Source organism: Spermophilus citellus, assembly GCF_964194105.1.
Source record: "Spermophilus citellus genome assembly, chromosome: 8".
Classification (NCBI taxonomy): domain Eukaryota; kingdom Metazoa; phylum Chordata; class Mammalia; order Rodentia; family Sciuridae; genus Spermophilus; species Spermophilus citellus.
Window position 1 is genome coordinate 147,987,700 of NC_138189.1, and position 20,491 is coordinate 148,008,190.

Below are 20,491 nucleotides of genomic sequence, written 5' to 3' on the forward strand. Positions count from 1 at the left end.
CACCAGTCCTGCTGTCCAGGCAACAAAAAGGAAAAGTACACTTCGGTGTCTGTGATTTCTCACATAGTGGTTATGCAAGGCTGACTTCCAGGAAGGAAAACTAGGAGGCCCAGTTCTGCCAAGGCCTAATGCTGTGACCCTGCACAAGTCTTTGTGGGATACAGTTGCTCTTGTTTATCCTCATGTCCCAGCCGTCTGTCATCAAGAGTACTTAATGGAACCACTCTTTGAAAAATTATTTTCTAAAGCACTTTGAGTACGACCTTCCCATCGTTCAGGAATCACATTTTTTGCCTCAGCAGCCTCATCAGTTAAAAAGTAATGTTCAGTGAGCGACCTGTTCCTAGTAATAAAAATTACAGCCCACACTTACTAGATGCCTACTGCTGCATGCTCTCTCTGAGATAATTTGTGAATTTGCTTTAACTGTCACAACCCTAGTTAGAAGCAAAATGTCACCCTCTTTTACAGATGGGAAAATCACGGCGTGGTTGGTAAACTAGTTCAGCCTTAAAACGGTCTCTCTGATCCTAAAGTCTACGTAGCCTCTACAAGTAGAATTTTTTTCAGATCTGAAATTGTATTCCGGGGATAAGAACTCCAGGTGGAAAAACTAAAACCCACCATTATCATCAGCCACCAGAGTTGAGCCAGAAAGCAGCCCAGGGAACCTGTATCTATCTCCTGCCATCCGCAGCGTCCCCTTCAACTCATCCCTGAGCTGAACTGCAAGACAGTAAACACCCATTTGGGGCTGCTAAGTCACATAGGCCTTTAAATACGTAGCAAAAGCAGATTTCAAGACACTTAAAAATGTATTGCAAAATGTACAGCATTTATTCACATACAGACAAAAAGGCACAAATTCTACTAAATAGTTCAACAAAAAAATACAGCTGTCCTCAACTAGTTTTATAAATACTTTCAAAAAGGGGGGTAGAAATAAATACAGGATAGGGCCATGTAATATAAAATAGTCATCTCTACATATACTTTGTTTAATTTCTGATTTTTAACTCTTCATGCACCTTTTTTTCAATTTTAGCTGAATGGACACCAAGCTAGGCACATAGTGAAAAATCCTCTGTACAAGGTTACAAATGTAATGACAAGTTTGTCCATTTCAAAATAATTAAGATTTGTACACAACACATAAAACCCTTCATTTAGATTTTGTGTTTATAACCTAACAAATGACATTCCAGGCAACTTTACAAAAGTTTAACTAGCCTACATTTTGACATAATACATTGATCATAATCAAAGATATTTCTTGGTCAGGATGCACAAGGAAAGATAAAGGAGAAAAAGAAAAGAAAAAGCAAATGGTTCCATACTAATAGAATGTGAGTGGGTGGGCCAGGCTGGCTGCTGCTATGGCCACTCACACAGAGCTCCCAGGGCGACACGAGACTAACCTACAAAGCTCTCGTTACACTGTCAGAGAAACCGTGCTCTATACCATTTGCATTTTGAAGCAGGAATAAAAAGTGTGGGCTTTTTATTATTTTTGTGTTTTGTTTTTGTGTGGGGTTTTTTTATTTGTTTGTTTGTTTGTTTGTTTTGTTTTTTTTTGTTTTTTTTTTTTTTTTGGTTTAGCATAACTTGGAACATTTGAAAGCTTTTCAACCTAAATGTGGGGAAAAACAGGTAAGGCATTATTTTTGCACAAAACTAGCATTCCTAATAGTGCAAATGAATCTGATACCTCTTAAAATGGTGAGAGGTCATATACTTACTAGATTAATTTAGATTTTCTTTCTATGGCTTAACAAATTATCCCTCTATAAATCCTACTCTCACCCAGAGCTGCTGCTGCAATCAAAAGTTCATAACTATATAGAGTCCAACCTTCTCCTGTGTCCAGCAAAAGGTTTTTGCTCATATTAAAAAAAAAAAAAAACTTTTTAATTTTTAAATTATGCTACGAGCAAATGTACAACTTGGATTCCTAAGAACCTTCTAATGTCCGTAGCAAAAAGCTGATCTGGACAGCAGTCTTTCAAACTGAGCCCCATAGCTCAAAAATAGTCAATCTAAAAACCTGGGTCGTTCTTTCCCCTCCCCTGAATTAGCTACTACAATGTACTTGAGAAGTCAAGACTTGGTTTGGAAACATCATACACACAATGGGGTGCATTGGATCTACTATTCGATCATCTGATAAAACTTGCATAGCAAGATGGAATTCAATAAGCCTTTTTGTTGTTGACAATCATCTGGAAGACTTGAAAGTTAACTACAGAACTCAAAGCATTATTCATTAAGCATCAGAATGTCCCTGCCACATGGAAACAGATGTGTAAATGAATCAGGAATCTCAATCCTGGTATTAACAAACTAAGGGGTAATTTAGGGAAAGCTGGGCTTGTTCCAAATGCCCATAATTCTAAATCTCATTACTATTTAAACTTTCCTTCTCATAAGTTTGATTCACAACTACACTGGATTCCAAAGAAAATTAACAGTACCTTAACACTATCCACCGTCTTAATACACACACTCCAGCGAGTGCAAAAACAGAACGTTGTACTCAAATTGAATGCTAAATTATTGCTGATAACTTACTAGTTATTGCCATTTGCAATTAGAAAGTCCAGGTTACAAATGAGAGTGCAGAGCTCTGACTCCAGGAAACCTGCGCAGGGCACACCTCAGTCTCCTTCCTGTTCAGCCTCGGTCAATGGTAAGAGCTTATCGCAAGTTATTGCCTTTCTATTGTTTTTAAAATATAACCTATTTCACTTTATTCTTTTTTTTTTCTTTTTTCTTTTTTTCCCCTTTTTATTAAGGAATCCGTTCATGTTGGAAGCCCAGATCCCCAACATATGCACTAGTGGTGGGCTCTGGGAAGTACCAGTCACCAGAGTCTGAAGTTCATCACTTGAATTGAATAGCCCGGTGGCCAGGTCCTGGCAATGGCCAGGGGAAACCTAAGCTGGCCCAAGAGCCAGTGGTCAAGGAAGAGGAAGGTCAGAAGGACTGGTGAAAGTGGGACTCCAGCTGCCCTTTCTCACAGAGAACTTTCTAGGTGGCTTCACTCTCTGCCAGTCCTGCATCCCACATCCACTCACAGGCTTCAGGAGCGAGGCCTCTCCAGGCGCAGCAGCTCTCCCCCTCCTACAGTGACTCCAGTAATGACCTTTCATGAATTCTCTCTTCCCTGGCTGCTGGGTTACACGAGTCTCCTAGTGTCGCTCAGGGTCAGAGCTGCTGCCTCTGTCTATGCAGCAGAACCGCCTCGTGGGCCACACCATTTCAAGGCTGACCACAGTCCTAGAAAACGAGTTCTGTGGGCTACAACTGGTATGAGAGGCTTTGTTTCTATAAATGTATTAATTCATTAGAGTTCTATCTGATTCTGTGTACTCGGGGAACCAGGAGTTTGTGCTTTGGGAAGAATGCAGAGGGCAACAGACATCCACGAGGCGTGGGTAAGCCTTGCCCTCGTGCACACTGACTCCACTCATCCTGTGTAGTGTTTAATTCAGGTGCTAATCTACCATGTCTTACGGTTACAATCTACTCTTCTGTCTCCTCAACAAGCTGCAAATAACACAAACTTCTCACAACGATGATTTATAAATGACTGGAAAAAAATTCAATCTGAATTGTAAAAATGTGTTTGTGTAGCTAAGGAATAAAGGGCTTCTGCTTGTCCCCACCACCAGACCTCCCCGGCACAGGGCGACAGGCCAGGGGTCAGGAGGCCAGGATGCTCCTCCTGATGATGTCTGTCCTCCTGCTGATGGTGCTGCTGGCATGGACACACTTCTTCTCCGAGGCCTCACTCTCCGAGTCACTCATTTCTGCATCGGGGACATACCCGTCATTCTCGCTGTCAGGCTTTAATTTGCTTTTTGCTCGTTCCTTGGCTGGAGCTCGGCCTAGGCCCAGGTAGGGGTAGTCTGAGTGCTGGTGGCAGGTGCCCTCGGGGGCCTCTCCCTGCTGCTGCCGCTCCCCCTTCTTTGGAATCCGGAACCCCCCCCAGTCTTTCCCTGGGCTGGCAGGTGTTGTAGGCACTTGGACTGTGGTCTGACTACAGGTCACTCTGACTAGGGAGCCATTGCACCTGGGCACCATGTCCCTCCTGGCTCCAGGTGCGGACTGCCCCCCTCCAGGGGAGGGGGCGGCTCTCGTGTTGTCCAGATGCCTCTGGGACACATCTGTGGACCTGAGAGGCTTGTGACTCTGTTTCAAAGGTCTGTCCTTCAAGTCTCCTTTAGTGAGATCACAATGAAAGCGACTGTCTCTTCTTTTCCCGTGGTCTGGTGTCACCACACCATTTTTCTGTTGTGCTGATATGAGACGTGCTTCTGCAAAGGTCTTTTCAAAACTCAGAAAGCTCTCTGGGACCCCCAGCCCCTCCCTCAGGCCGCACAGCTCTGGCTGCCGGGGCAGGGCCTTGCGCTCACCCCCACTGCTGTTCTGCAACAGGTCTCGGTTATGGGGCTTTTTCAGGGAATGAACCAAGGAAGTACCCATTTGTTTCCTGAAGAACGCAGAATGCCATTTCAAGTCCTCTATCTTGGGAGCGTCGGGACCCACAGAAGGACTATTAAACAGAAGCATGTGTTCCATCGAGGAGGAGGAGCAGGAAGAAGAAGGCACACCTGAAAAAAAAAAATAAAATAAAATAAAAAAAAAGAATTTATAGATGTGCACATATATTAGAAAAAAGTATACAAAAACATGCAACATACCCCAAATTAAAACTAGAAGAATGAGACTTAATTGTTTAATATAGGTATATGTGGCTAACCTACAAGCATGCATTATTATTATTTTTTATTATTTTTAGTACCAGGGATTGAACTCAGGGGCATTCAATCACTGAGCCACATCCCCAGCTCTATTTTTGTATTTTGTTTAGAGACAGGACCTCATTGAGTTGCTTAGCACCTCACTGTTGCTGAGGCTGGCTTTGAACTTGGGATTCTCCTGCCTCAGTCTCCCGAGCCTCTGGGATTATAGGCAAGCCACTGGTATTACAGGTGTGTGACACCACGCCGGGCTAAAATAGGTTTGTTTTTTAAAGTAAAAAAAGAGGGGCTGGGGATGTGGCTCAAGCGGTAGCGCGCTCGCCTGGCATGCATGCGGCCTGAGTTCAATCCTCAGCACCACATACCAACAAAGATGTTGTGTCCGCCAAGAACTAAAAAAAAATAAATATTTTTTAAAAATTCAAAAAAAAAAAAAAAGAAGGCACACCTGTGAACACAACAAAGGAGGGTCACCAGGGGCAAACCCACAGGGAAAGTCCGATCCTCGGCATCACCCAATTGACACAACTCTCCCCTCCAAAAGCACGACACAGGGACACCTACTCTGTCTTAAGAATCTGCATTTGATATGCATAGTTTTTTTCTAAAGTAGCTGAAAAACCGTATAATTCTTCACAGGAAAAAAAAATCCTTTCCAAGGACTACATTTTTCTTCAGACAAAATAACTGATCTAATTTTCAAAGAAGAATCCAGGCAAGATCTGTCAGCTGGTCCCTGGCTGCCGTCTCCCTCCTCTGGTTACAGCAACCCTGCAGTGGGCTGGTCTCCAGCCAGCAGCCTCCCGCTGGGACCGGAACACAAAAGGGCAAGCTGGGGCTTCTAGACACTTCTTTCTCCCAAGTGTCCACACCTTAGCAGGGTTGTTACGAGGATAAACATGTGTCTAGAATGCTGTGCAGTAACTTTAAAACAGTCCAAGGCAAAGACCCCTGCCTCTCACGGAAGGCTAACCTCAGATCTCTAAAGTCCTGGTGCTGCCAGGTTCTGGGGTTTAGGATCACAGAATGTTAGGGCCAAGAGGCACTTAGAGGTCATGGTTCTACCCCAAGCCTCTCCCAGGCAAAGGAATCCCAGGAAGATAAAACAACTTGCCCAACTTGCCCTTGATCTCCCAGTAACTGATGCACTTTCCACAGCAGATGTAGATCCCTGTGTGCTTTTCTGTACTGCGTCACCCCGAGCAACACAAGATAGAAAGCACTAAATAACACCTGGTGCTCAATGGAAGAGAGTCAAACTCCATCCACACAAAGAAAAGGCTACTGTGGATGTCATCTGAACAAGTGTCATAAGCACACTTTTAAGACAATACTTGTAATACGCTGCAGGTAGCTGCAAAGGCTAGATGATCTATAAACAAATCCGTCTGTGTCCCCAGGATACATGTATCCAGAGCTCTGCCTTGACTGCGTATTGCCCTGGAATCTCCTGACCATTCCAGAAGGGGGTCGAGCCGCCATCCCCACCTTCCAGGGGGAAGAAGGTGAGGATTAGACTTGGCTTCTGTGTACTCAGGGCTCAGGGAGACGACACCCAGTCTGCACCTTGCTCCCCTGCACTGCGATGCCTCTAATGCCTGAAGATCCTCTGTAAATGTGGAAATCTGTGCTGCCTGTTTTTTTTTTTTTTTTCTTCCCTATCAAACAAAGAGCGAAGCATTTGTCCCTCAGCTGGCGTGGAGGGCAGACCCTGCCCATGTTTCGGCCTTTGGGGCATGATGCCTACCTGAAACTCTTTCTTGCTCCAAGAGCTTAGTGTACAGACTGAACATCTGTTCCTGGACTCTGCACACAGATCTCTTGATCTTTTCCCTGCGGGTCACCATGTAAGTGAGGTTCCGAACCTAAAACGCAGAGGACAAAGATTCTAAGTGAGTGATACAGTCATGATCATGGATACATGGTGCTTTTTAAAATTTTCTTTAACTGCGAGAAATTGGTTCTACTCAGGCCTCAACAGACATTTGAAATCAAAATGCACTTTCAGCACTTTGCCCAATCTCTTATCTCCTTTTGGGAGGACAAGAAGGTTCTGCTCCTTCCCCCGAGCTGGACAGCAGAGTCTGGAGAGCTGGGGCTGGGAGCTGCAGCCTGGCCGCACACAGCCTGCCGGCTCCCATGCCCAGCCCCGGGGAGGCCCTGGCATCCAGTCCAGGCTCCACTTTCCAGCCGCCAGCCATCGTCTTCCCATTAATCTACTGCCAACGAGCTTCAGCGCCATTCACAAGCCACCTGTGCCCCGCTGTGCCTCAAGTAGGTGAGCACAGGGTCCCCTGGAAGACCAGTCACCAACAACTCCAGGAAGCTTCTTGTCCACTGGACTCTCAACGCCACTGGAAGACCTGGCCCCCAGGTGTCGCAGCACCAGGCCGCCTCCCTCCTGCTCTGCCAGCCGTAACTGGCCAGTCTCCAGTCCAGCTCCATCTTTGTCTCTTGGAAACTGACGCTGCCCCCTCCCTGATTCCTCTGTAACCGAGACGCCAATGCTAGAGCTCCGCTTCACAGGCAGCGTGTGGCTGGGGCGGGTCATGCCCGCGCTCACTAAGCCACACGCAAGTGACTCAAAGTTCAGTGGTCAGCATTCCGCCAGCTGCCATCACTCCAACAGCACCAAGACCTAGGGAATCAGCCACTGACCCCACTGACCCTCCGTGCTGAAGTCTACTAGCAATCCTCACTGGCTGAGTGTTCTGAAAGCACCAGTGTCAACCACGGCGCACCAGCTGGCCAGCTCAGCCCGGCCGCAGGAGGGACAAGTGCATGCCCTCACGCTCCCGAAACTTCCCCTGCAGCTTTCAACAGAGAAAGCTCAAAGGCCTCCACCCTTTTATTCTGGCATAAGGACAAGCCACACACCGGACAGACACAATTTTTTTGACGTTCGTCTCCGACCTCTGTCAGCCGCCGTGATTCAAGCTGTGTTCAGGGCAGTCTTGTTTGCCAAGGAACGTGACACACGGACTGAGACACAGCCCAGGTTGGCTGGCTTGACACGTGCATCCTGGGCCCATCTCCTGGCCCCAGCAGGAAACGGCCAGGTCAGCTGGCTCTGCCCTGCACACCTGGCCACCAGGGTCTTCCTATCTTTGTTCCTACATCAATCCCTTATGTTACTAATACTTCACTGTTAAACCCATATCTGTTTTTTTTTTTTTTTTTTATTAAAGAACTGAGAAGAAAATCACTGAGTAAACCTCATGTGTCTTCAGCCTGGTTAAAGGAACTTCCTTCTCTAACAGCCACACCCCCCAAAGCCAGGGAGTAGGCACCTTTACAGAAATCCTGACCACCATGGGATGCGGTGGCTGGCCGAGTTCCTCACTAGTCATTGTTCCACCCAGATGAGATGAGGAGTGGAAGCTCAGAAACGAGAGGCCAGCTCCACACTTGTGGAAAACACGACGGTTTTCACACTCAGAAACCCCTTCCTAGGAACCAAGCAGCCCTTGCCAGACAGCTCAACAGCTGAACTGAGGGTCATGCATTCTCCAGGCTCATCCTACTGTTCCTTCCACTCAGACTTGCCACCGTCTGCCCCAGCGGCCCTCAAGGACACACCAAAAACAAAAACCAACCAGCTCACGGTACACACTCACGTAAAACCCTCCTACACTTTCCCCTAAAGCAGTGATTCCCACACACACGAGGGCCCTAAATAGACTGCAGATCCCACCTGTGACTCGAGAGTCTGCAGTTCTGTTTTCAGTAACTGCTGCTGCTGCCCAGGTACCACACCCCAAGAACACTGCCCTGAGAATCTAAAGGTTCCAGTGGGTTTTCTGGAATCCCAAACTCTGCTTGCAACACTGAAGCTTAACATGCCTTTAGATCAGTGGACTGTTTGTGTCCTCTATCAGATTTTCATTTTCAAAGATGACCATTCTGCTGAGTGACTTACAAGTAGGACTGTCCCCCTGACGTACAACCAGAGTGCAGAGGGAGATTGTTTTTATGGCAACAAGCACTCATTTTCCAAACGCATATTTACTCCGTGTTTTTAAAAAGATATTCGGGGGGAAAAGTCCCACCAGAGTGAAGTGACAGTCTTGGGGATCTGAGTGGCCACCTGCCCCATCAGCAACCTTGTCTTCTGAAAGCTGTGGATTCCCAAAACCTCCTGAAGTTCACTCCTGTCATCTGACTTTCTGATCCAGAACTGGTGACCAGGAGTGCGAGGCCCCAAGGCGTGAACTTGCGGGAAAGAGCAATTACCACAACCACTCAGCAGTCTGCGTGGCATGGCTGTCTGCCAGCTCAGGAACGGTCCCATGTGGCTTCGTTATGCTCACGTAGCACCTATTCCTGGTGTCGGCCTGCCACAGTGGAGACGTAGGCAGAACACCAACCTCTGATTTGTTCTCATTGTCGTCCCTGCCCTGAATCGGCTGGCCTGGTACACTTAGGCTCATAATCACAGACTGCGCTCTCTGGGGTATGGCAAAGATTGACTTTTCTTAAAACCTCCATTGTCAGAGGGCTCATGGCAAATTTGGGGCAAGGTTTTTCATTATAATAAGCCCATTTTTAAGCCTATGCTAAAGTCCCCTAAATTCCCTTCAGTTTTTAAATAATGAAATAAATAAATGTAATCAATGCCACACACGCACACACACAAATCCTGATTTATTCCCTGTTTCTCATACATGATAGGCGGTGTTCTACTTAAAAAGCAAGTGACAACTCCAAAAAAAAGTTCAGTATTTAATTGTAAGTGCATGTTAATCTGAGTGACTTACGTACAGAAAAAGAGTTAGTACACCACAAGCATTTTCTACACTTTTATTCTGTGGTGATTGAGACAAACACAGGCCAAACATGAGACTTCTCGCCCTCCCCTCCCAGGACTGCCTGCCTCCACGCACCTGATGACAGCAGTGTTCAGGGTCCCAGCTCCTCACGGGCTCCAGCTCAACCTCCAGAACCCTTCCCGTCATCTACAGCGCAGGGGAGGACGTGCAGGGAGCCAGGGCTCTACACTCACCACTAGGGGGCGTGTGGGGGCTCAACAGCCTCACCAGCCTGCTCTGGCTCCGGGTGCCCGAGGCTGAAACCTGGCCTGCCCAGAACCTACCCTGGTTTAGGAAGGGGCAGCACAATAAGCTGGAGGAGACTGATCCCCAAGAGGATCTCTGGTGAGCATTCAACTTGCACTTTCACACCACCCGACAGGGCTGACAGGGCCACACGGCTCTCAGACCCCTGGGCCTTTCCGCTAAAGCCCTTGTGCAGCTTCTCCCTCCTCTGCCTCCACTCTGATTCCCTATCACTTGTGACTCACTCCTCACTAATAAGTGAGGTGCTTGGGGGAAATGCATTAACTGTGTGCGGCCACTGGGGTGCCCTACAGTGCAGGCTGCGGGGCCAGGAAACCTCAATGCTGTCTCCTTCACACTAATGAATTTAATCAGTAGCTAGCAGCCAGGGGAGTTGGACGGAAGGTGCTCTAAGACACATCCCCAATTAGCACGCCTCAGCCAACCCTACCCACAGGAGCAGGAGCCCACGCCCCGGTGGGGGAGGCAGCCCTCTCCTAATTACTCCTGTGCTGGGAAGGAGGGTCCAGGCGGACTCCAGGGGCAATGGAGAGTGGGGGAGGCAGCAGCGGTGGCAGCAGCAGCAGCAGCTGATCCAGTGGTGTGACCACAGCGGGTGTATCTGTAGTGTGCCGAGCATTACGAGGGCTCCTCAGAGAGATCTGAAGTCCCGTGCACCGGGATCCCACCCTCACCAGACGCACAGACGCACACACGCAGGCACATGAGCCACATGCACAGCCTTGGGATGACTTAGCACCTCACTGCCAGGAGTGTCTTCTGTAACAGATGTGCGTGCTGCTAAGTTCATGCACACGTGAGCACACAGCCTGCTCTGCTGGGTGACAATGCTGGAAGGCCCCTGGAGATCAGCCAAGAAGCCAAGGGGGGCCAGGGAGGGCAGCACGTGGCTCTCCACACCAGCCCTCACCAGCACCTGTATCTCCCCAGGCTGACAAGACATTTCCCTACCTCTGGCCCCTCCCCCTGCATTAAATCCATTCCGGTTTTCAAAATCAGTCTCAAACAATTGAGTCATCCCCTTGGTCATTTTCCTGGGGCTCAGTTCCCTCCAGCTCTAGAAAAGAGGGGAAAGATGCACCCATCTGATCTTGCAGAACAATAAAGATTAATGGGAAAGTGTTTAAAGAAAGGGGTCGCAAAGCAGCTCCCGCTCTGTGGCAGTCTTACACGTGTGCACAGTGAGCTGACAGCCCGTGAACTCATTAACCAACACCACCTCATGCTGCGGTGCGCACGGGGCTGGGAGCAAGGACTGGCTATTATTTCTTGCTCTGGGCGAGCATTCGCCTCTTTGCATCTTCTTCTCTAAGTCACTATAAGGTGTCAGTGTCAATCATTACCCTCTCCAGGTCCTGCCGCAGGTGCGTGAACAGCTGCAGCCTCCTAAACAAGACATCCTGCTCCCGCTTGGCTAGATTGTCCTCTTCGTCTTTCTTTGGGGTGATCAGAGGCTTGTTGAAGTTGACCTTCCTCTTGAGCTTCCAGTATTGGTACAGGAAGTCCACCACTTCCTCAGGCAGCCTCAGGGCTCGGGCCACGTCCAGCAGGTTGACGAAGGTGTAGAACCCATCCTCCAGCTGCTGCAGCTTCTGCTTGCGGACGCTCACCCGGTGGGCCTCCTCCCGGTTCTGCTCCAGACTGGCAAAGGGCTCCAGCGGATTCCGGGGGGAGCACTCGGGGGCCCCGTTCTCCTGCGCGGCCCCCTCGCCAAGGCTCTCCTCAGACTTCCGGTGGGAGCTGTGCTTTGGGCAGTAGGACTTGAACTTGACTTCATCATTCTCTGCCAAGATAGTCTTCATTTCCAGGCCCCGGTCAAAAGCACAGGTCACATGGAAGGCCGTGCGGCAGTTCTTCACGGAGCACTGCAAAGAACACACAGCAGAGAGAGGACTGTTAAGGAGCAGCAGCCCAGGGCCCTCGGTGCTGGGCACCCACACGGGACCCCCAGGGGCGCATTCAAGAATGCAGTGTGGCAGAAGAGCGTGACAAAAGGCTGGGCCCTGGCAGACAATGCCAGGTGCCATGTGAAGTAGGTGGGGACTTCAGGGGCTCTCCAGATGGATGCTCATGAACCAAACCAAACTGCCCTCTTCTTAGGAACAACCATGTCCGTGACCGTGCAAATGACACTCATGACAAGGGTGCATCATGCTCAAAGTAGCAGCTGCTCAACACGCAGAGCACACGCTGGAGCACCAACCTGGCCTTCCTCAGGGACATGAGGAAGGTGTTTGTGGGAACGATCTGGACAAGAGTCCCCCCAGGACCAATGACTACTTGTCGGGTTTTAAAAGGATAGTGAATCCTCACTCTGACCCCACAAGTGGGAAGATACATGCCACAATCCCTTGGAGCAGGGCCCAGGGGTCAGAGCAGAAGGCGCAGCCCAGGATGGAGGCAGGCTCCCATGAGCCCAAGGGGTAGATGGGCTCCACCAGGGACCACGTCCTACGGCCACAGGGAAGTCACTCTGAAGGCCAGGCCACAGCAAGGTTGGTGACCGCCTTGCCGCAGCGCCCGCTACAGTTCGGACCACAGCCTCTGGCCCAGCAGGAGCCAGCGATCAGCGGCTTCTGATCTCACTGAGCAAATCCCTGGAAGGAGGTTCCTGGTGGAGGCTGAAGTCAGTCCCCTAGAGCAACACTGCCTGTGTGAGGCCAAGAGACCCCAGGGCATGCCAGCGGGCAGGGAAGCAGAACCCGTGGCCCCAGGCCACCGAGCAGCTGAACTCACTCAACAGGCTGAGTCACAGAGCCACGAGGGCAGGGGCTGCAGCGAGGCACGTACTCCTAGTCATTTCAGCATTTCACTCCACGCCAGCCGTGATTTTGCCCACTGCTATAGCAATCCAGCACCCTCCACCATCCCCCATCCCCCTCCACCATCCCCCATCCCCCTCACCTACAGCACATGAAATAAACTCCTAGTTCTATCTGTAAATAACCTCAATTCCAAGGAGTGTGTGACAGCAGCTCTGGTGACAAAACACACACACACACCTGGCCACTGTCATCAGAGTCAGGGTGTTCCTCCCACAGCATGCACCAGTGGGAGGCTAAAGTGGTGACAGATGCCAGAGACACTCTCCGTGTCTGGCTCAAGCCACACTTAACCCAGCCGTCTGCCCCTAAAGAGAAGCACCGCTGTGCACACCCAGGGCTGGGAGGGCCAGAGGCCGTGCTCGGGGCCTTCCCACGCAGGCTGACTCAGCACCAGAGCCTCCACAGCTGCACACACCACAGAGAGGAACTCTTAATAAAATCACCCGTTCTGGGAAGATATGAAAAATCATCGGCCTCCCGGGCCTCTTCTTCAAATTAATGTTCTGGGAAAAAGAGGCCAACAGTGCAGAAGAGACACCGCATCCTCTCCTCATAGGGATGCCCAGCGCCCATTTGCAGGCCTCTTAAATTCAACTGAGGACCAGGACAGGGTGCGCAGGACAGCACGTCCACTCTGCGCTCAGAACACCAGCTACCCCAGAAGCAATGGTTTCCCCCCAGCAGGCCACCAGGGCCTCCCACAAAACACGCACGCACACACCCACTGGAAGCCTGCTAACTTCTCTGTTCTCCTTGCCCAACTCAATTCTCAAACCAGAGGCATTTCTGCCCTTTAGTCTTTAAGATTCTATTCCCAGTCAGCCATTTTGGTATCAGCCAAAACTTAAAACTCGCTTTGTCAACAAAGCCATGTATCTCTGAGCCCCAGGGCCCCGAGCCTGGCACTGTCTACACTGAGCTGCTATTCTCTGCAGCTGCCCTCAAAGTGTCTCTGCTCCAGGAACTCCACACCGCTCGCAGGCCTGAGTGAGGACCGTCTGATGGCCAGCTTGAGGACCAGAGGCCCCTGCGGAGCAGTCCTGTCAGGCACCCTGACAAGCCGGGAGCACGCACGCCGCCCCACTCTCTCTCATCCACCAGCTCTGGGACCCGCTGACCTGTCCTGGACACGCAGGAGTCCTGCTCTTGGTCCCTCGCGCACTCACGGCCACGGTGCCGTGAAGAATCGAGGAACCAGACTGTTCAGATCAGACAACAACCTGGGCCAAGAGCACCCGCAGGGCACCTCGGATGCCCCTCCACCCAGCAGGCGCCAAGCAGTGTGTTTCTGCCAGTGTGGCGGCAGCACCCAACCCCACAGCCTGGAGAGGTGGCTGCAGAGGTGTGCCGTGGCATGCTGAGCCTGCAGGCGGGGAGACTCCCGTGCCCCAAGTGAGGCATGTCAGAAAACTGGGTTGTCTGTGGAAGGTGTCTCTCTGCACAGAGGGGCTATGACACCAGGCTTGGGGTAGCAAGGGAAGGACCAAGACAATCTGGAACTGCCTCGCCACTCAGGCAAACTTCCAGGTAACTGTGTGACGATTATCAGCCAATTGACAGTGTTCCTGCGGACAGGAGCCATCCCGTCCCTGGGAAGGGCGGCCACCCCTCACCCTGGGTCCTGCAGCTCCTCCCGCAGGAGCCTGAGGGTACAGTCTCCCTCACCTGCTACCCACAGCGGGGAAGGAAGCCAGCCCTTCTTCCTAAGCGACGTACCTGTATAGAGGCCCCGAACTTCTCATTGCAGAGGCTGCACACGAGCGCCCACCGGCTGCTGGGGATGTGAGACACCTTTGTGATGGGCTCCATCTTCTCGGGGCTGCCAATGCTCACCTGGAAATCAGAGACAGCGAGAACGGAGACAGGCCATCAGGGCCAAGTGTGGCCATTCAAGACTCACAGGTTCTTGACTTCCTGCAACAGGTGAGCCCTCAGGGACCCCAGGGGCAGACAGGAGAGCCCCAGCCCTGTCCCCATCTGATGGAGACAAGTTCAATGACAAAACATTTTCATTCATCATTTAAGGGTGCGATGACCAAGACTCTCGTAGGTCAGGACCATGCAATCTACTATGCCTCTGATTCGAGGAATGTGTCAAGACTAAAAAGCCATCTTAAATATATTTAAATAGATGACCGAGAATGGAGTAAGTAAACACATAAGCTATTTTAATCTCTCTCACTAAAGAAAACCATTTTCTTCAGTTGTAACACAGACTAGATTCAAAGTGGAAATCCACCAAAGTCAACAGGAGTCCACTCCACCCACGTTCAGTGAGGTCGCTGAACTGTATGTATCCTGTTAATGCAGAACCAGGAGACCCGGCACCACCAAGACTCAGATCAGAAACCACCACCATCCCTATGTCGTTTTCCTCAAGAGGGAAAATGAACCAGATCAGACACCAAAAAATGGTGGGATCTGAATCACAAATGATATTCTCATAGTGAGCCGTGCAAATTAAATCAGTTAAAGTCTGGGACTTGAAGTAAATTAGACCAGACCTGAATTTATAAAGGTTGAGACTGAATAAGAATTTAAATAAAAACCACAAAAGTATAACCTAGAGCATGATGTTTAACCATGGTGGTGTCGAGTGTGAGGCTTGCCAAGCACAAGGATCCACAGGAGGGCACTACCAGGCCCAGGCCACAGCCATGGAGGCTGCAGGCCTGACCCTGCAGGTGGGCGTCAGCCATGATTAGGCACAGGTGAAGCCACCGGGCACTGCCCTCTGGAGTTCACTCACTGAACCTCCAGGCAGCACTGCTACAAATTCACACTCATGACAACAGGGTGGTATGCTGCAGGTCCCAGCAAGTAAAGGTATCTTTTCACCCATCAGCTACAAGCTGCCCACATACACATGGCTCCTCATGCCCAGACCCAAGTACCAGCCAGGGCCTTCTGAAATGAGGTGCTAGTAAGAACCACGCTTACCTCAGGGATCCACAGGGCACAGCTGACATGGACCCACTTGGTTCCGCTGCGGGTGGGCTTCATAGCACCGCCCTTCTTGGGACACAGCAAACATTTTGGCTGGACTCCCAGGGCACAGGTCCGGCATAGCCAACTGCCCTCTGGCACCTTGAGGATTCCATAGCAGGCCTGTAATGCCACAGGACATCCCCAAGGAGAGGAGAGAAAATCATTTACTGTTCCCATTTTTATCAATTAATTTAAAGACACCTAGAAAGATTTTCACGGAATCACAGGCAACACAAACAGTCCCACGTCCCCTGAGCAGTGACCCTCTCCCTCAGGAAACACCACTGGCCACTACAAGGAAGTCCTGCATGGGTGTGTGCCCTAAAGACACACAAAACACGTATATGTTTAGCACAGGGTGGTCCTGCAAGCTCCAAACAGACAAGTTTTTAAATAATCTGCTCTGTAGTGTTGTTACAAAACCCACCTATACCAAGTTTCTAGACGGGGTTTCAGTGAGTGCTCAAAGTCCCAAGGAGTCAGATGGGAGAAGCTACCCACCCTGCTTCATCAACGAAGAGGGGTGAAGGGAGGGGAGGTGGCAGTGCTATTAAATGAGACTGAAGGTGGTGGCGGGGGACTGAAATAAACCAGGACACCTCACTCCCAAGGCTGGGCAACCTCCACCAGCCAGACCCCAACACTCTCCCACAGGAGCCGAGATCCAAAAAACAGACATCCCAGACAAAGGGAGAATTCAGTCTCTTTAGCTGATGTTTAAAAAAATAAAGCCTGTCTTGCACAAGATGGCCAAATTACACTAGAGGCATCAACTGCAGAAATCAAGGCTATTACAATTGAAATGATGAAGGTAGTTGGAAGAGAGAAGAGGCAAATGTGAGCTGAGCGAGGGGAAGAAGGAAGCCAGGGCGGAACAGAAGCTCAGTCAGAGGCCTCTGAAGACCAGGCCATCAGAACCGCATCCTCGATGAACTGGAGCAGGGAGTCGAGCCGCGGTCACAGCTCCAGCTCTCCAGGCAGAGAACAGCCCTGGGCACGCTACATACCCAGGATGCACAAGGAAACCTCAGGTGCAAGGTGGGCGAGGGGGGCACCCTGCAGCTCAGCCAAGCGCGAGGAACCGACAGGCCACGCCAGCACCCTGGCGGGTAAAACAAACCCTTCATAGTGCTGCTGGGTGACACTCTTACAAACAGTAAGCACCTACATCAAGCCTTCTAGAGCCGATCTCAGCTCATTGAATAAAGTATGCCTTCAAGACAAGCCAGGGGGCCTCCCAGAGGAAAAATGAGGAAAGGGACAACACAGCATGGCAGAAAGAATGGAGGTGGGGAAGCGGTGTCTCCAGCCGCTGAGTGCCAGGGCCAGCTCTGCCACCACTCCTGTGAGGAGGCCCCAGGAGGTCCCTCCCCAGGATGGCTAGCTCATTTCTGAAACAAGAGTTCAACCAGTTCTCCGCAGAGCCTGGACAAGGTGGTGAAGTCTTCAGACAAGAAGTGAAGCCAGGAAGCAGGCAGACTACTAAGAAAATGGCAATCAAGAACTTCACAGAGCTGGGCCCAGGCACACGCCTGTAATCCCAACGGCTCAAGGGCTGATGCAGGAGGATCGTGAGCTCAAAGCCAGCCTCACAGCAACTCAGCAAGGCCCTGTGTCTACATGTTATATAAAGGTTTGGGAATGTGGATCAGTGGCTTAGCACCCCTGGGTTCAATCCCTAGTGCCAAAAAAAAAGAAAGAAAGAACTTTCATGGAGCAAGTGTAGTAGCAACTGCTCTGGAGGCTAAGGCAGGAGGATCACAAGTTTGAGACCGTCAAAATAAAAAGTAAAAAGGGCTGGGAAATGGTAACCCTGGGATAATCCCCAGTACCGCCCGCACGAATCAATCAATGCCTGAAGAATGAATAACCTAGGAGCATGGAGACAGTCGAAACTTTTAGAATCACTCAGAGCCAGCCCCACTGACGTCCTAAGATCTCTCTGTGGACAGTAGCAAGCAGCTACCAAATCTTACTGCCACCAAATCCTACTTTTCTTGAAAAAAATCTTCAGTAACCCTCCTGTGCTTCAACAGCTCCATTTACAGATCAACACATGCTAGCAAAGTTCCAGGTCGCACCAAAAGATATACTCAAAGCGTGACCTTATTAAACACTCATTGCAGGCATAATTAGTTAAACTGGAGTAACTGGAGGACTTGGGTCTCTGACACCAACACAACCCAGCTCCTCACGAAAACAGCCCTGTGAGGACAGACAACAGGGGCACACCCCAAAGAAGCAGCTGCAAGCCAGGACACACAGGACTGAAAGCCACCAGGCTTGGAGGAGGCCAGAGAGCTGCCTGTGTACCTCGAGGGAACGGGCCCTGTGTACACCTCGTTTGGACTTGCAGCCTGTAGAATACAAGACGATAGGCTTCTAGTGTTTTAAGGCACCCAAACTGTGGAACTCTGAACACAAGCTAGCCGCCTGCGTGCTGGTCCTCCAGCGCTCCTAGCTGGGTCCTGCTGCCGCTGTGGAGGCAGCAACACGGGCTCCAAACCCTGGAGCGCCCTGGACTCCGCAGCTCCAGTCTGCAGGCCCCTCAGCAAGGCGGGGCAGGGGTCCCCCTCGGAGGAAGGACGGGGCTCCAGCAGCGTGCCCTCTGGGCACCCCGGGCGGCCACCTACCTGGTGCACACAGATGTTACACTTGTCGCAGAACACCATCTCGTTGCCGTCCTCACCATCAGGGGACTGGCAGACGTCACAGACCACGTCTTCATCGTACTCGATGCCCAGGCCTTCTTCAGTCTCGATGGCATGATTCATATTGTCATAGCATCGCTGCTCAAATTCCTCCAGGACCCTTTCCATGGTGAACTCATCCAGCTCAGGCATTCCTGAGAGAAAGACCACAAAGCTCACGCTAAGAAATCCATGATAATTTTGTAATGAAACAGTACTGTTGTATTTGAACTTATAATTTACAATAGATAAATAACAGAACTTAAGCCTATCCCTGAGCGTCCCAGAATTTTCTAATGAATGCCTCTCAGACCCTTCCACAGAAAAGCTCTTCCAGGCAATAGTTTGCTCCCTGTGGTCAGGCACTAAAGACAGAGTAAATACAAAAGCAATCAACAATTCTGAGAAGGACTCAAGGATCAAGGACATGTAGTGTCACATAATTCATTTCATTACAGTTATTATACAAAACCACCAGCATGTAAGTGACTTTCAGAAGCCATAGCCACATACTAGGAGTTTGGGTATTTTTTTTTTTTTAATTCCTTTCTTGTGCTTTAAAAAATAAAATTAAAAATAGTACTCTGAAAAACAAATTTCACTACAAGCATTCAATTCTCTTCGACTGGCTCATCCCTCCCACACACTGCAGACTCTATCAAGCTGAAATACAGTTAATCAGAAATGACCAACATGGGAAAATATCTGGGGCAAAGAAGACAGTTCACTGTGGATCAAGTAAAACATACTCTTCTTCAAGAAAGATCAAAAGTAAATTTGAAGTGGCTATCATGGTCTGAGCTAGTAGGGGGAGAGAATTTATTTTCTTCTGTTTGCAGAAGTTTGTTTTCCACACTTTCTATAATGAAAATACTTGTGCAGAGAGGAAAACAACAAGTTAAAAAGTAAACAGGACATTTAAGTTGCAAAAAAAAGAAAGGAAGAAAAATCACTGGAAATGTTACTAGAGCCTACAACAACTTGAATGCATTAGCATAAATCTTAAAACCATCAATAAACCTCCAAGTTTGTAAAACTGGAAGAACTGTATTAGACGCTGATAACAGCCCCATACATGCAAAGGGCCATCTATCTATCCAATTATGAAATGGCTTCTCCACAGCCAACTTTTCATCCCAGTACCTCCTACTGGTTTTGGAAACACCACTGACTTTGGAAATACAATACTATGCCCTATAATTAAATTTTTATCTAAAAAGACCAATAGCAACTAAAACAAACATCTTTCGCACATATTCAACTTATGTTATACAACTACATAATTTTTCCTGCCAAAATATTCAGCAATATCTTTAAACCTGATGAATTAGCCCAGTTCTTATTAATGAAACCATCCACAAAAGCCAGGAATCGGGCTGAGACCTCTGGCTTCACAGGACAGAGGTGAGTGCTCAGGTCTTCACAATGCTGCTCAAGGCAGAGGTTCACCACTCACAAAGGTGAGAGTGCTCAGCTCCAAGAGACCACTGGAACGCTTCTGAGCAGAGCCTGTAAAGCAACTCCAGCCTGCTATGTGGCCACTAAAGCAATGGCCACCAAAGCAATGGCCACCAAGGAAATCCACTGTCTGTCACAACAGCCGAGTCACCAAGCCAAAGTAAGGCATGCCTGTCACCACCCACTGGGCCGTGAACCAGCCGAGACAGGACAAGCCTTACCACAGGAGGCCCCTGCCAGGCTCCATGGGAACCACAAAGTGGCTGTCCTTCCAGGCTGTGACAGTGATGAGCTGGATGATAAATACAGAGCCAGCGCCACCTTCCCACCAGGTGCCCGGGACACCAACTGCACCCCCTTGTGAACTTCCGCTGTCAAGAGTCTGGACTTGCCATCCTCCTCTCGCTGTCAGGGCCCTCAAGGCCACCTCAGCAGTCAGGCCCGTGCGCAGGAGGACACTGCCCCCACCCCAGACTCCACCAACCGCGGCGCCCGCTAATAAGGAAACCGTGATTGATCGGCTGAGGTGAGGCTTCCTCAAGGAGAAGCCAGGAACCGACCAACAGGTAAGAGGAACAGGTAGCTCGGTCTGCAGCGGGACCAAAGAGTCACTGGGCAAAAACACAAGTGGCTGCAGCAGGTTCACCTCGCCCAGAGGCAGAGGCCAGGAAGGAGCCCGAGGGGCATGAGAG

The 20,491-nt window shown here is 49.9% G+C and overlaps 1 protein-coding gene across 8 annotated transcripts in view; it reads right to left on the reverse strand.

Annotated features, from left to right (window-relative positions):
• Positions 1 to 1,557: 1,557 nt before the first annotated feature.
• The window catches only part of JADE1 (jade family PHD finger 1), a 53,131-nt gene continuing 34,197 nt past the window's right edge, over positions 1,558 to 20,491 (reverse strand). For all 8 annotated transcript variants that reach the window (XM_081303097.1, XM_081303095.1, XM_081303091.1 and 5 more), the window contains 6 exons: positions 18,285 to 18,496; positions 15,604 to 15,771; positions 14,380 to 14,496; positions 11,182 to 11,703; positions 6,511 to 6,628; positions 1,558 to 4,613 (listed from right to left, as the gene is read on the reverse strand). In XM_081303097.1, coding sequence (XP_081159223.1) covers positions 3,703 to 4,613; positions 6,511 to 6,628; positions 11,182 to 11,703; positions 14,380 to 14,496; positions 15,604 to 15,771; positions 18,285 to 18,496 — 2,048 coding nt within the window. In that variant the 3' untranslated portion in view covers positions 1,558 to 3,702. The remainder of the gene's footprint in view (positions 4,614 to 6,510; positions 6,629 to 11,181; positions 11,704 to 14,379; positions 14,497 to 15,603; positions 15,772 to 18,284; positions 18,497 to 20,491) is intronic.